At 31.0% G+C, this 16845-nt stretch overlaps 2 protein-coding genes across 2 annotated transcripts; one reads left to right on the top strand and one right to left on the bottom strand.

The window, feature by feature from the left end:
• Positions 1 to 581: 581 nt before the first annotated feature.
• Positions 582 to 1937, bottom strand: LOC106378258. The gene is made up of 3 exons (XM_013818414.1): positions 1855 to 1937; positions 804 to 1700; positions 582 to 732 (listed from the first exon to the last, which is right to left on the bottom strand). Exons 1-3 carry the CDS (start codon positions 1935 to 1937, stop codon positions 582 to 584), a joined length of 1131 nt encoding a protein of 376 aa, XP_013673868.1.
• A 1553-nt stretch (positions 1938 to 3490) lies between these two features.
• Positions 3491 to 12103, top strand: LOC106379632 (probable inorganic phosphate transporter 1-3). The gene is made up of 2 exons (XM_013819541.3): positions 3491 to 9519; positions 9620 to 12103. Exons 1-2 carry the CDS (start codon positions 9119 to 9121, stop codon positions 10782 to 10784), a joined length of 1566 nt encoding a protein of 521 aa, XP_013674995.1. The 5' UTR covers positions 3491 to 9118; the 3' UTR covers positions 10785 to 12103.
• Positions 12104 to 16845: the final 4742 nt, after the last annotated feature.

The raw sequence follows: 16845 nt of genomic DNA, 5'->3' as shown, positions 1-16845 counted from the left end.
GCAAAGAATTTGAAAGACCCTTCAGGTCTCATCGGACCCCCTGTCTTCTCGTCACTGCTTAATATTTTGTTGAAATCTCCAAAAATGCACCATGGTTATGTTCTCCCAATGCCTAACGTGCTCAATCTCTCCAGACAACACTTATCCCGTCAGTGGCCGGTTCACCAAACACGCAGGTCAAATAAAAGGCTAAATCTCCAATTTGAACAAAAAGATCCACAATATTCTTGCCTGAACTCTTAACACAAACTTTTACATTCTTTTTCCAGAAAACAGCAAGCCCACCACTGTAGCCAATAGGATTGATAGTGTGTACTTTCTCATAACCCAACCAAACTTGAAGATCTACTACTACATTCCGACATTTTTTTTTCCATTAAAAATAAAATCTCCGGGAAGTGGTGTTGACGCATCTCCCACAGTCTTTGAATTGTCAAGCCTTGAGGCCGCCCCAATCCTTGGAAATTCCAGCTCATAAAGCTCATTGGGCATTGGGCAGTCCATCCTTTGGGACTACCTTTAGGCACACAGCCTTGCTTGTTGTACTCACCTCTTCATCGTTCCCATGACACTTCCTTTTCTTACTTCCCATAGCCTCCTTCCCTTCTCTTTTGTGTCCCTCTATGTTCGAATCCTCGCTTCTGCTGATCTCTGGTTGATTTCGGAGGTCTTCTTCTCACCACTGGTCGTTTCTTCACTACCCCGGAAGAACATGGTGCATAATTGCCATCCCTGAACACCATAGAGTAATCAAAAAATGAGAGCTTAAACTCTCCGCAGAATCTTCCTCTTCAAACAACAACCTTTGAGCAGGAGCTGATTGATACAAAGCCGCAGCATGGGCCTTAAAAAAAGCAGCTAACAGTTTTTCAGGGTTGCTGTTTGAGCTTAAGGCTCTGGAGTCTCCTGATTTTTCACAGTAGTCGAACACCAGACCTTTGCCTTTGTTAAGATCTGATGTAATCATCGGGGGCGCTTCCAACCTTAGAGCTGATCTTTGAGTCATAATGTCCTTGGACGCCTCCCTTAGAGATTGTTGAATTCTGTCTATCTTGATCGGCCGACTATCTCCAGTATCATCCCTCATGTATCTCCTCATTTCTTCAAGGACATCCTTCGCTATCTTACATCTTCCAGTAGCTGGATCGGTACCAACCAAGGATTCATCAACGATACCAAATAGAATGTCATCTTCTGGTATAACACTCTGCTTCTTCTTCAAGCTTTCTGTAATCTTTTCCTTTCTCAACCTAGATTCCTCTTGTCTCTGTCTCACCACAAGCGGGTAGAAGTCCTTCTCGTGGTTCAGCCTTTGACAATGGAAGCATCTTTTTTGTACTCTCTCATAATGGAAGAGAATCACCGCCGACTTTCCCCCTTTTAGAGTAATAACCTTTGATCTTCTGAGCGGATTAGCCACATTAAACTTCACTTGAACCCTAATGAAGTCTTGGGTTATTGGCTTTGTCGGATCGAACGCCACAACTACTGTTTTCTCAACCAGATCTCTGAGGGCCGTAAGCGCTTCGGAGGTGTAGCAGTTAACCGGAATGTTACTAATCTGAACCCAAATTGGAACATACTGCAAATAATCATCCGGTGGATTTTTGGCCCATCTTTTCACCACTATTACCCATTCATTGAATGTGTGAACACCTTTCTCCAGAACATCTAGTATATCGTGCTCGTTCAAAGATGAACTGAAATATTTTTTGAGATAGGGCTATACCCCCGCACTCTTCCTTCCTTCTCCCATTTCCTAGGCATCCTCATTATCAAAATTGACATCTTTTGACATTGAGGGTTAAGGATCCTTCCAATCAAATTTAGTTTGTTCTCCTCCGCCATCTGAACCCTAGAAGCTCCGACATGAAAAATGGTGTATCTTCTTCATCCAAAGACAAAGCCATCAGTGTTTTATCCATAGCTAACGACATGATTTATTTCTTAAGAACTCTCCTTTTCTCAATAACTCCTCACCCACTTTTACCTGCTTGTTCTTAATAAATGAAGAACAGTAGAGAGAAACAGGTAAGATTTTCGAAAATGAAGGCAAAGTACACTCGGAACCCAAGAAAAGGTTGACAATTTTGCTTCAGAAACGTGTTGTAACTAGCAAAGTGCACTGCTCGATGTTACACACCTTAAAACCCACTGGATAATAACTAGAGCCCACAAGGGCTTGAGAGGATTTTCTCCCTCTACTTTCTCCACTCTCTTTCGATAAGCTAAACATGTTTTTGGTTATTAATAAATATTGTCACTTCAGAACCTGTAAAAGTGTAAATTACATTAAAGAATAATGATGCGTGTGATCGTTGTAGGCTTGTAGCTCCTTAAATAAATCATACGCGGTGGCCGGTGGGCATTACTTATCATGCTATTACGTTATTTCATTTATATTTATGTTGAAGATATTCTTTAATGAACAATTAGGTGTCTTCCTGCACCATGTACAGTAAAAAAATTTAAAATATTTTTTAACAGATAAATATTAATTATATTTTAAAATAAATCTTTTAATAATATTGTAAATTTTCTTTTTCGTATCAGTATTTTAATATAAATTTGATTTAATTAAACATAAAAATTATATTTAAGAATATGCATATATATATATATATATATATATTTAAAATTATAATCTTAGATAGATTTTTCTATCTATTTATTTTAATTAAATATATTATATAAATTTGTAAAAGTTGCATAATTACCAGAAATTAAAATTAAACAATATTTATAAAATTTGTAGATATATAAGAAAATAAGGATTTTACGATTAAATTTTTATAATTTTCCAAAAAAATTGTATACATTTTTAAAAATTTTAGTAATAAAATTGTATAATTTAAAAATATATAATTAAATTATATTTCGAAATTTATAATACCATATTTGAATATATTTATTTTAATGATGATTTATGAGTTATTCTCATATTCTAAAAAAAAAATCAAAAATATAAATTGACATTAAATGTAATATATGAGTTATTACCATATTTTAAAAAATTTAACAAAAATATTAAAATTAAATGCAATTGTACATGTCATATTAAGCTATAAGACATATCATCAATTTCTGTAGGCATGTCATATTTGTTTAGTGAAATTGATTGTAGAAAAGACATCTGGTAAAATTAGTTCGCAAATATAGTCTAGTGAATACTTAGGTTCACCCCTATGGTGAATGGTTAAATTCACCACACTCTTCATAACCAATTAAAGTGACATGTATGAGTAGTTAAAAAAGTCAATAAAAAAAAATATCTGAAAAAAAACAACAACACCAACATTAATTAACGCTGTCTAAAAACCTAAACTCTAAAACCATAAGTCATAAATTCGAAACACTAAACCATAAATCTCAATCATAAAATCTAAACCCTAAATCTTAAACCTTAAACCCAAACTCTAAACAATAAACCTTAAATCCTAAAATCTAAACCCTAAACCCAAAACTCTAAACCCTAAAATCTAAACCCTAAATCATAAATCCTAAATCCTAAACCCTAAACTCAAATACTAAACTCTAAACCTAAAACTTCAAATCCTAAATCCTAAACCCTAAATCCTAAACCCTGAACCCAAACCTCTAAACCGTAAACCTATCTGCTAGTTAATAAGATTAAGGTTTACGGGTTAGAGGTTTGGGTTTAGGGTTTGGGTTTAAGATTTAAAGTTTGGGGTTTAGGGTTTGAGTTTAAGATTTAAAGTTTTTGGTTTAGGGTTTAGATTTTGGGATTTAGGGTTTATGGTTTAGAGTTTTGGATTTAGGTTTTAGGGTTTAGATTTTAGGATTTAGGGTTTATTGTGTAGAGTTTGAGTTTAGGGTTTATGGTTTTAGAGTTTAAGTTTTTAGAATTTAGAATTTTACAGATGGCGCTAATTAATGTCGGAATTGTTTTTTTTTTTTCAGCTATTTAATTTTTTTTATTTTTATTACCTTTTAAAACTACTCCTACAAGTCACTTTGATTGGTTAGAAAGAGTGGGATGAATTTAACCAACGTAAGTATTGTTCTTCTTTGATCATCGGGATAAAATGTAAACAACATTTTTTTATCGAACACTTTCTTTTTCCAACACAAATGTAAACAACATATACTTTATAAGTTATAAGTCATTTTAGTGGGAGCTTTGTCACTTGAAATAGTTTTTTTTGGGTCGATGGTTAATAACGCTATTACAAACTATGAGAAATATTACAAGACGATTTTACAGCCGACAATTCTACCTGCCTTATGAAGATTCACGTCTGACTGCATCATCCTGAGCCGTCTTATGAGATCCATGCATGACGGTACTCCTTGTATCATGCCGAAGATCTCCTGTATGCTTTTCTCCATAAATCTGCATAATTCGCCTTTGCTGGGATTCGAAACTCAGACCTCTTGGTGTAGAAGCATTAATGAACCATTACTCAAACCACTGGACAAAGGGAGCTTCCACCACTTGAAATAGTTTGACCTACAAAATTTCTGTTCAATTGTTTTTGCTGTTCACGCTCTCCCTTAAAAAAATAATAATTCGGATTCATAAGCTTAAGCAAATATCATTTAAAATATTATTAAAATATGAAAGTTATTTATATCTACATATTATAGAATTTTAATTTTACTTTTTCTTAGCCCCATTTTTTTTTGTTGATAAAGTTTAAGATTATATTTAAAGTGTTTAATACTAGAAAAAAATTAACAAGAAAATTTCAGAATAAAATAGTAAAATCTTTCAATTGTTCTTTTCAAAATAGAAGAAAAAACAAAGTTGACTTTAGTAAGGAAAGACATGATAGCTTGTTTGATGGTTTTTAGTAAACAATTTAAAAATCATTCAATGATATCCGCATAATGTAGATTTAATTCAGAATATAAAAATTATTTATATCTAGGCCTTGGCACGGATCGGATATCTGGATTTTTGAAGGTATTTATGATTTGCTTCGTATGTCATTGATATCTAATTTTTTGATTTGTTTTGTTTCAAAAAAATACGGATATTCGGAAAAACAGATATCCGAAAAATAAATAGATATTTGCGGATATTTACGAATACTTACGGATATATCATATGTTTTGATTAATACAAATAATCTTAAAATTTTGATACAAATTTGTTTTGTAAAATATTTTTTTGCATGATATATATGATAAAAATTAAAAGAAGTATTGAATCTACATATTTTGTAAATTGTTTGAACTTAGTTAACAATTATAATAACACAAAAGTTAACAAAAAAATTATAATTGTCATAAATGTGTTATCTTCCTTTTATGTAATACTTTCATATAAGTAATAATGTGAATATAATTTATCAAATGATATGTTAGAATAATAATTATATAATTTTATACATTAAAAACTTTAAATATAATCAAGATATACATGTATTTATATATTGCCGGATCGGATCGGATATCCGCTTCCCAAAATTTTAATATTTGTGATTTGCTTCGATATTAACGGATATTGATTTTTAGTATTTGCTTTGCTTCGAAAGTCTACGGATATCCGGAATTTTCGGATCAATTCGAAACGAATAACGAATCGAATCAAATCAAATGTAACGGATAAAATGCCTAACCATATTTATATCTACAGATTGTAGACTTTTTGTTTTACTTTGTCTTCTACCCTTTTATTTTATTTTTAATTTTTTTTTTACTTCTCCCCATTTTTTCTGTTGATAAAGTTTAGGATTATATTAAAAGTGATTTATACTTGAAAAAATTAACAAGAAAATTTCAGAATAAAATAGTAAAAATCTTTCAATTTTTTTCAAAATAGAAGAAAAAACAAAGTTGACTTTAGTACGGAAAGACATGATAACTTGTCTTATGCTTTAGTGATATCCAACTCGAGCTTTGGTAAAAATTACATAAGGACCTACGAACACTTCCAATAAGAGTTTCTAACTTTGAGTTCCATATATATTATTTATTTGTTGGTATTATACAATGTTGGGAAATTCAGCATAAAATATTTCATATTTTGAGATACCCAAACACAATGGTTTGTAATATTTATGTTTTATAATATTGAGAATTTTTTTTCAAAACTCCTTAATGAGAATGCTCTAAGAGTGTTATTAGTGGGAAATATTCTTTCTAAAATATTTCAGCTATATTTTGCTATTATCCTTCTATTTCATAGTTTAAGTTGTTTTAGCTGGAAATACAAATATTTAAAAGTAGCATTTAATATATAAAATAGAATTAATTAAATCAATGATAAAAATATGCATAACTTTAGAGTACTTCCAATCAATTGTTATTTTTTTTATCTCTATGGCCTTGTTCGTTTTATATTTGATGCAACATCTAAATGCGACATTTGAATACAACATATGTATGTTGCATCCAGATGAAACATCTAAATGCTATATTGTTCACTTTGGATTTTAAAATAGCATTTAAATATTAGTAGTTAAATAACATAATTTAAATTACTAATAATGAATTAATTATAATATGTAGAATATTTATAAAATTAATTTTGCATTTTTTTTTGATAAAACACGATTTTGCGGTATTGGCAGGAAAACTTAATTTAGCGATATTGGCAGGAAAAATCGATTTTGTGGTTTCGGCGAAAGAATTTGATATTTTAGTTTCGACGGAAAAACATTATTTTGCGGTTTTGATGGGAAAACACATTTTCAATTATGGCAGGAAAACTCAAATTCTTCGAGTTTGGCAGAAAAACATAATTTTTTGGCATCAGCGGGAAACACACAAATTTTTGGTTTCGGAGTGAAACTTGATTTTGCGGTTTTAGTTAAAAAAATTCAATTTTTTTTTTGATTTTTGGCTAGAAAACTTGAACGGTTTCAGCAGATAAACTTAATTTTTTGTTTCAGCGAGAAACTCAATTTTCAGTTTCGCGAGAACACGCAATTTTGTAGTTTTTGTGGGAAATGCATTTTTTCGTTTTGATGGAGAAATATAATTAAGAAATTTTTATGAAAAGACTTGATTTTTGGTTTTGGCGGGAAAACTTGATTTCTGATTTTGTCGAAAAACCTGACTTTCCGGTTTTTATGGAAAATTTTGATTTCTGATTAAAAATATTATATACTAATATCATAAGCAATATAACAAAATTTAATATTTGTATTAAAAGGTATTAAGTCTTTTGGATTTTGAGATGCAAATGTAGATTTCAAGCTCTACATTTTGTTAAATTTTAAATATCTAGCTATTATAGATTTTGCATCTAGATGCTGATGCAATTATGTCCAAATACACAACATCTGAATATTAATTTGCATTGATATGCAGTGTCTAGATACAAAAACGAACATGACCTAAATACTATAATAGAGAAAATTTACTCTAACCCACATATGTTTATTTCCTACATAGAGATTGCTATTTTCTTCTATATTTAAAAAAAAATAGTATTCTTTTATTATAGAGTCATATTTTTATTTTCATAAATTTTCTTTCCCTTTTAACCTTTTATAATTATAAGTAAAACAAATAGTTATAGAGAAATACAAATATTCTATACAGATTTAAAATACAATTTTGTTTGCATAATAATGTCTAGTTTGTATTATTATTTTGTATAATGTACCTTTGTGTAATAAATGTTTAGTTTAAATAGTATTTTAGTTTTTTGAAAATATTAAGGTTAATTTTTAAATTTCATAACTATAAGGTATTAGTTGTAAAATCAAAATATAATATATCAAAAATATTTCTTATAGAAGAAAAATATATTGTAAATAAACACATCACTTTTCTTAAATTCGTCTATAGTAGAAAATAGGATAATACATTGGAGATAGTCCAATTGGTTACATAATATATATATATATATATGAAATACAAAATGTCAAAACAACTTATACTTTGAAACAAAAATAATAATTCTAACACAACTTATATTATGAAGTAAAAGGTGTTTACTAAAAAAAATTAAATTTTAAACTGTAAGAATATAAACTAGTGAGATATGGACATTTTGAGATTATACATATATAATCTCTTATATTCTTTAAAATTTCTTACAGAAACGTTTCTCATTTTGTGTCTCTTTCATACCTTTTAATTTTTTAATTACTTATTTGGACAGAAACTGGGTAAGATGATGATGTCCTAAAATACATTTATATCTGAATATTTATCAATTGTAGAAAATAACAAAAAAAAAAGAAAGTAAAAAACAAAACAAAAGTGTATGAAGCTACGCTCCTAGTCAAAGTTCATAACAAAGTCGGTGGGAACCGGGCATTCTTCAACAAGAATATCTATGTCTGCAGAATTCCAAGTTAAAATTGGATCGACTTATATGAAAGACCTAGAGACTCCTATGTGGAGAGCTACGCTTTTATATAATAGAATATATTTACAGGTACTTATCCCCTTAAAAGTGCGATAGTTTATTTAACTAGTTGGACCCAAAAAGATGGAATGAGTACATGGATAGCAATTTGATAGATATCATGGATACTAGCTAATTATAGTGAATAAAAATGAAATGGACCAAATCATATCCAGAGAAGCAAGAGAGTGAAAATTTTAAGATGTGGATATACCCTTAAGATTCCGGAGACTTTGCTTCTTAGACATCCTGTATAAACTGGCGCCGTCTAAGCCACCACAATCACCACGACCCCTCTCTCTCTGTCCCTCTCGAATCTCGATATCAATAGTTCTCTCTACTTCCTGCTCCTCCGCTCCTGTTCACGTAACGTACCGTAACGGTGAGATTTTAACCACAAGTTTATAATATTTCGTCATTCAAATTCACAAACATATATGTATAACCTAAGATATAGTTTGTAAATTGTTAAATTATTTGATCACTGAAGATTAAACTCGGTTAACAAGACTTTTTGTAAGATGGTATTCATAAATTAAAGTTGTCATAATGTGTTAACACGTGCAAAGGCGATACTTAATCAGTTAATAGACCGAAAATGTAGATTAGTATTAGAATAAGTATAAATGTAGATTAGTATAAATAGAAACAATACAGTTGAAATATCACTTCTGCTGGATAATGATACGTTGAAAACCCCATATAGGTCACTTGTATCTAGAAGGCAAAATTTCAATATATAATACTAACTTTTAACTCCTGAAAGCAGGAGAGACAATAAAAACTGAGATGGCTGAACAACAACTAGGAGTGCTGAAGGCACTTGATGTTGCGAAAACGCAACTTTACCATTTCACGGCGATTGTAATAGCCGGAATGGGTTTCTTCACAGATGCTTATGATCTGTTTTGCGTGTCATTGGTGACCAAGCTTCTTGGCCGCCTCTATTACTTCAATCCACTGTCAGAGAAGCCTGGCTCACTTCCCCCTCATGTTGCGGCTGCGGTCAACGGTGTGGCTCTCTGTGGGACCCTTGCTGGTCAGCTATTCTTTGGATGGCTAGGTGACAAACTTGGTAGGAAAAAAGTGTATGGTATCACATTGATCATGATGATCGTGTGCTCCGTTGCTTCTGGTCTCTCTTTCGGTAACAAAGCCAAGGGTGTCATGACCACTCTTTGCTTCTTCAGGTATAATTATCATCATTACTCATGCATGGTTTATAGTTTGATCTCATTTTTCTATATTTTTCAAAATATATATATTAACATAATAAACAATTTTGTGTAGGTTTTGGCTGGGATTTGGTATTGGAGGTGACTACCCTCTTTCTGCCACCATTATGTCTGAATACGCTAACAAGAAGACCCGTGGTGCTTTCATCGCTGCCGTGTTCGCCATGCAAGGTGTCGGGATCTTGGCTGGAGGTTTCGTGGCGCTTGCAGTATCTTCCATATTTGACAAGAAATTCCCAGCTCCAACATATGCAGTCAACAGGGCTCTCTCAACGCCTCCTCAAGCTGATTATATTTGGAGAATCATCGTCATGTTTGGTGCTCTACCCGCAGCCTTGACTTATTACTGGCGTATGAAAATGCCAGAAACTGCTCGTTACACTGCTTTGGTTGCCAAGAACATCAAACAGGCGACACAAGATATGTCCAAGGTTTTACAAGTGGAACTTGAGATGGAGGAAAGAGCTGAAGATATCGTTCAAGACCCTAGACTTAACTATGGCTTGTTCTCCAAGGAGTTCGCCAAACGACATGGCCTTCCCCTCCTCGGATGTACCTCGACTTGGTTTTTGCTTGACATTGCCTTCTATAGCCAAAACTTGTTCCAAAAGGATATTTTCTCCGCTATCGGATGGATTCCAAAGGCAGCAACCATGAACGGAATCCACGAGGTTTTCATGATCGCCAGGGCACAAACCCTCATTGCACTTTGCAGTACCGTCCCTGGTTACTGGTTCACGGTCGCGTTTATTGATATTATGGGAAGGTTTGCAATCCAATTAATGGGATTCTTCATGATGACCGTTTTTATGTTTGCCATTGCCTTTCCCTACGACCACTGGATTAAACCGGACAACCGTATCGGTTTCGTGGTCATGTACTCCCTCACTTTCTTCTTTGCTAACTTTGGACCAAATGCAACCACTTTCATTGTCCCAGCCGAGATCTTCCCTGCCAGGCTAAGGTCCACATGCCATGGTATATCAGCCGCAACAGGTAAGGCTGGAGCCATTGTGGGAGCTTTCGGATTCTTATACGCAGCTCAGCCACAAGACAAGACCAAGACGGACGCAGGATACCCACCGGGTATTGGAGTCAAGAATTCGTTGATCATGCTTGGTGTCATTAACTTTGTTGGTATGCTCTTCACCTTCCTCGTCCCTGAGCCCAAGGGCAAGTCCCTTGAAGAGCTCTCCGGAGAGACTGAAGTTGAAAAATGATTAAGGCGTCATATTTACAGTTATTTTTATTGCTTCCGGTTAACTAACTCTTGTTTAACAATTTACTGTGTTTTGGGATGCTTGATCTGTTGTTTGTATTGGTGCACCTCTGCATTTTTATTGTGTGACAAAAGTTTGATCAATCACTTGGTCATATTGCTATGTTGATTGCTTATGTCCATAACACGCTATTAATTTATTTTTAAGTTTTTATTATTGTTATGATGTTTATATTTCGTTTATACGTGTCTACATCTTTGAAAACATGAATTTATCCATATAGCTTATGCAGGTATCCGCAAAGATCATTTTTTAATATCAAAATTAGTTTACAAGAGAAATTAGTTTAAATTAAATGATTTACCTGAAACTAATAGATATGATTTGGTCTGAGTTGGATTAATGGATTGAAAAATATTTTCTATGATATATGATAGAAACTAAGTCCCCTAAGACATCAACTTACATATTAAATGGAAATACATCTGCCAGTGTTCTTTCGGATATCTTTACGTATATCGAATATGCTTTGCTTTAACAATGATTTTGACTTTTGCCAAATGATAGCTAATCTTCATTGCTATATGTATCCAGATTGTCAATCCTCAAACATCAACTATTAGAGTTGAACAACTATTTTTCGAATTGAATATAAAATTTATTCCAATTAAAAAACGTTTATCAACCTATTAGAGTTAACCGATTCTTTTTCGAATTGAATATAAAATTTACTCAAATTAAAAAACGTTTTGTCACATCAAGCGTGGTCCTTCTTTAGACTTAAATAGACACAAAGCTTTAATGTAAAGAAACTGAAACTTGAAGGATCTGAACTTAGATTAGCTTGAGCTGCAAACTATGTTAGAAGAATTAAATGATTCGACTACAATGAAAATGGAGAAATATGTAACCTCTTGACTTATGTCGGCACTAAAATACCTTATAATCAAAACTCCGCATAAAACCATAAATGTTAGTAAATTGTTCCGTATGGGCTTGAGTTTCGGTACAAGTAGTTAACACGGTAGACCGTAACAGACGATCGGTAAATCTTTTAACATTAGTTGAAAAGTATACCAAACTCGATTCAGACAATGTAGTACGCTTTTGGGTTAGTCCACTCTGAATCACTAAGTGCGTTCATGTCTGGTCCGAACGGATCAACCGGCAGGGCTTATAAAAAAACCTATAAATGGTAATAATCCTTGTTTAATTCTTTTCTTAATTAATTTAAGAGAATGATTGTTTATATTGCAGAAAGTAATAACTGCGAATTTGAAATCAATCATCGTTTATATATCTTATATATTAAAACAAAAGTCACAACCCTGATTCATGTGTGATTTTTTTTTTTAAATTAACCTAATGGACCTATTCCTAGAAATTCATGTTACATTTAATCTCTAATCTTATTATTTAAATTTTGGGCCTATTAGAAATTTTTATTGGACTATCAATAATTAGATTTAAACAATAGATGATCCATTGGATTTATAGATAGTATAAATTAAACAGATATAATTTAATGTTATAATACTATACATCCATATGTTAAATATTTGTCGATGTTAACTTTTAAATTTATAAAGATTTTTTTTTAAATAACAAAAATCAGATTATCTAACAGTGATTAATCTTTACTACTTTAAACCAATGAAAACAAATTTTAAGCTATATAGTTTATTTTAAAAGTTAAACAAATTTTAAGCTATAAATCTATGAAGCAAAAATTTTAATTTTTTAAAAACTTTCTAAATTTGTGAAATGTTACAATATCTTGGAATATGACAATAAAACAATATTTTACTAATCTTTATAGATATAGTTACGATTTTAATAATGAATAATAATCCGAAAAAATATATATATATATATATAGAAGAAGATACAAATACATGTGAAAGTTTGAAACAATCTATTCAATGAAAAAATATACCGTAAACTTATTATGTTTTAAAAATTGATAGACACATATATTATAATATATACCAATTTAGAATTGAAAACAAAATGTTTATATAAAAATAAATGAAAACAAAAATCCGCGCAATCGAGATCTAGTAATTAGTTAATATTGGTCACAAGTAATGCCATATGTGCATGTGATTTCTAACGGGAGAAACTAAAATCATGTTTAATATATACTTCTTTCGTGTAACTCAAAGTCTCAAACGGGACGCTTGTGTTATTTAATCATAGCCCTTTCAATTTAAAAACTTATCAGCAACATAAGAGAAACCAATAAACTAAAGAAACAGATAAAAAATGACTAAATAATAGATATTTAACAATCTAATAATTAAACAATATTTTCTAATTCTATATGTTTATATTAAAATCAAACTAAATCTAAGGAAAAACCATGAAATAGAACTAAGAAAACTAAGTGAAATTGTAAAGATAAAACAAAATAAAGATGGCCATTAAGCAAAAAAAAAGAAGTCTGAATGAGAATGAGACTAACGGCTTTAGTGGGTCATTTGCGTTACTAGCGATACAACCATAATATAGAATATATAGATAGTATAAAGTTATGGACTACTTTGTAAATACGTTAACTTAGAATTCTCTATTGTACAAGTATATATACTCCTCATATGCTCTAATAATAAACACTAGATTTTGACCCGCACGCTCGTGCGGGTGTATTTTTTTAAAAAATATAATGCTATTTTTTTTTTATGTCACTATTTAGAGTTGAGCAAAAAACTCGAATTCGAAGAATCAAACCGATCACAATCCGAATAAGTAGTACTAAATCTGAACCGGAATTGATTAAATATCCGAATTATTCAAAATTTTGGTATTTGAAGAACTGGAACCTAATCCGATCCGAACCGAAATATTTTGGGTATCCAAAATAGATTTATATACTTATATATATTAATTATTTTTAGATTTAATATATATAAAAACATCCAGAATATATATGATACTCTTAAGTTCACATAAATGCTTGAAAATATTTACAAATAGTTAAATGTAAATATCTTAAATAGTTAAAAAATACTAAAAACTCAAAAAATACTTAAATAATTATTAATTATCTATCCAAATATTTAAAACAAACTTATTTAAATTGGTTATCCAAATCCGAACCAAATCCTCAAAGATCTGAACTGAATACGAAATCTCAAAAAGACCCGAGAACGAACCCGAACGCCCACCCCTAATCACTATTATATATCCTATATGTGTCATCATAGGTTACAAAATATGTGTTATCATATAATTAATTGTATTTTATACGTACCATCAAATAAGTTTTCTTATAATTAATAATATTTTATACGTACAATCATATAAATAATCACATATATTATATTTTAAAATTTAATGTGAAATATAAAAACCATAATTTAAGTTGGTGTTTGAAGTTGAACTTTGTATTGTATTTTTATTATATATATTGAAAACATTTTTATAATAGTTATTGGAAAATGTGTTAGTAAAAATCAAATTTTGAATATATATATATATATATATATATTATTTGAATGAATTTTTTATATAAATTAATTTTAAATTATTATTTTGATTTGAATATATATATCAAGTAACATAGACCCATTACTTTTTAATATAATGGACTTCCAATTTTTTTAGTAGCATAATCCCATTTTTTTTTGTAACTTAGTGCTATCCATGTTTCTAAATAGTACTATTTTTTTTAGCTACTATTCATATTGCCAAACAATCCCAATGTGTACTTCAACTTCAACTTTAATGTTAGCAGGCGCGCGGATGTATATTTTGAAAAATATGTTGATATTTGTTTTTCATGTAATTATTAGGGTTTTACAAAATGAATCCAAAGAACAGAATTGATACCGATCTGAAAATATAGTACCAAACCCGAACATATATTGATTAAATATTCAAATTAATCGAAATTTTGTTATTTAGAAAACCAAATCTGATCCGAACCGAAGTATTCGGGTACCCGAATTTATCTAAAAATAGATTTATATACTTATATATATATTAATTATTTTTAGATTTAACGTATATAAAACATTAAGAATGATACTTTTAAATTGGTTTAAATACTTGAATATATATATATATAGTCAAAAGTAAATATCTGCAATAGTTAAAGTATACTCAAATCACCAAAAATACTTAAAATAATTATTGATTTCGTATCCAAAATTTTAAATCAAGCCAATTGATATGTTAAGCTTAGGTATTCTGACATATGTTATTCAAATTTATAGGTAATATATTATTTTATTTATAGATTTTGAGAAATTTAAAATAGATAATGATTTAAAACTTTAAAAATAATTTAAATCTGTTATCCAAACGCGAATCAAACCCGCAAAGATCCGTATCAAACTCAAACCAAAATTTAGAAACATCCTAACAGGGCTTAAATCTTTGACCCTGAAAACCGTAAACACAAACCGATCAGAACCAAACCTGTATTGGTGCCCGAAATCTCATCCCTATTCATTATTATATATCGTATACTGTCATCATATAATTAATCGTATTTTAGACGTACCATCATATAAGTAATCATATAATTAATAGTATTTTATACGTACCATCATATAAATAATTACATATATCTATCTTATTAAAACTTAATATGAAATATAAAAACCATAATTTGAGTTGGTATTTTAAATTGGGCTTTGTATTGTATTTTTATTATATATATTGACAACATTTTTTTATAATGGTTATTGAAAAATAGTTTAGTAAAAATCCATTTTTGAATATATGTATTATTTTTTAATCAATTTTTGATATAAATCAAATTTAAATTATTATTTTGATTTGAAATATGTGTATAAATTTTAAATTTTGTTTTATGGTTAATTAGTTTAGAAAAAAAAAAAGTTTTAGGCAATTAGATTGACCCATTTTCGTATATTTTAAATCTGGGCCAGATAAATAGTTTCTTATAATATGATGGACTTTTAATTTTTCTTAATAACATAAGCCCATTATTTTTTTTCTTAATACTACTATCCTTTTTTCCAAACAAAATTAATTTTTTAAAAGACTACAATTCATATTTCCAAACACTCCAAATTTTTTTAATAGTCCTATTCAAGTCTCCAAACACTCCAATTTTGTACTTGAGTTTTAATAAGATAGATACTTTCCATAGTCCTATATGGTATAAGAGCCATAGCTCCTAAAACCTAAAATTTTCTATGCTCTCAAGCACTCTAGCCGTCATGAGTTCATCATCCAACACACAAGCAAACGAGGTGATCTCCCTCAACAACAACAACTCGATCCTCCACATCAACATGTCGAATGTGTCTAAGCTTACCAACACCAACTACTTGATGTGGAGCATCCAAGTCCACGCGTTGCTCGATGGATATGCTCTTGCAAGCCATCTTGATGCGGTTCCGGACATACCAGTCGCAACCATCACCAATGGTGATACTGTAACTCCAAATCCAGAGTTTGTTCTCTGGACACGACAAGACAAGTTGATCTACAGCGCCTTGTTGGGTGCGATATCACCTTCCATTCAACCTATGGTCTCTCGCACCACCACCGCCTCTCAGATCTGGGAGAAGCTGGCTGCTACGTATGCGAAGCCGAGCCGTGGCCATTTCAAACAACTCAAGGATCAACTTAAGATCAATACCAAGGGCAACAAAACAATTGATGAGTACATACAAGGCGTGATGACCAAGCTTGATCAACTTGCAATCCTTGGGAAACCTTATGATCACGAGGATCGAGTGGAGATCATTCTCTTCCTGACGATTACAAGACTGTTGTGGATCAGATAGAAGGAAAAGACACCCCACCAAGCATCACTGAAGTCCACGAGAGACTCCTCAACCATGAAGCCAAGTTACTTGCGTCAAAAGATACCACCTCCATCGAGATACCGACGTCCACAAATGCAGTCCAACATCGTCAAAACAACTACCGTTACAACAAATCCAACAACAAGAAACCTGGCAACTCTTACTCCACAAATGAAACCGGACATCAGTTCACCAACACGACAAACCCACACCCTTTCAAGCCTTACTTGGGCAAGTGTCAACTCTGTCACACTCAAGGACATAGCGCCAGGAGA

This window comes from Brassica napus, chromosome C2 (genome assembly GCF_020379485.1).
Source record: "Brassica napus cultivar Da-Ae chromosome C2, Da-Ae, whole genome shotgun sequence".
In the NCBI taxonomy this organism is placed as follows: Eukaryota; Viridiplantae; Streptophyta; class Magnoliopsida; order Brassicales; family Brassicaceae; genus Brassica; species Brassica napus.
The sequence above is the reverse complement of the archived record's forward strand: the minus strand, read 5'-3'. Positions and strand labels throughout refer to the sequence as shown.

Excerpts from the sequence above, each read along its gene's own strand:
- LOC106378258 (XM_013818414.1), bottom strand. The coding sequence starts at position 1,937 with ATGTCGTTAGCTATGGATAAAACACTGATGGCTTTGTCTTTGGATGAA. Across the intron at positions 1,701-1,854 it reads TTCATGTCGGAGCTTCTAGG|TTCATCTTTGAACGAGCACG; the intron begins GTTCAGATGGCG and ends AAAATATTTCAG. Across the intron at positions 733-803 it reads CAATCAGCTCCTGCTCAAAG|GGATGGCAATTATGCACCAT; the intron begins GTTGTTGTTTGA and ends TATGGTGTTCAG.
- LOC106379632 (XM_013819541.3), top strand. The coding sequence starts at position 9,119 with ATGGCTGAACAACAACTAGGAGTGCTGAAGGCACTTGATGTTGCGAAA. Across the intron at positions 9,520-9,619 it reads ACCACTCTTTGCTTCTTCAG|GTTTTGGCTGGGATTTGGTA; the intron begins GTATAATTATCA and ends AATTTTGTGTAG.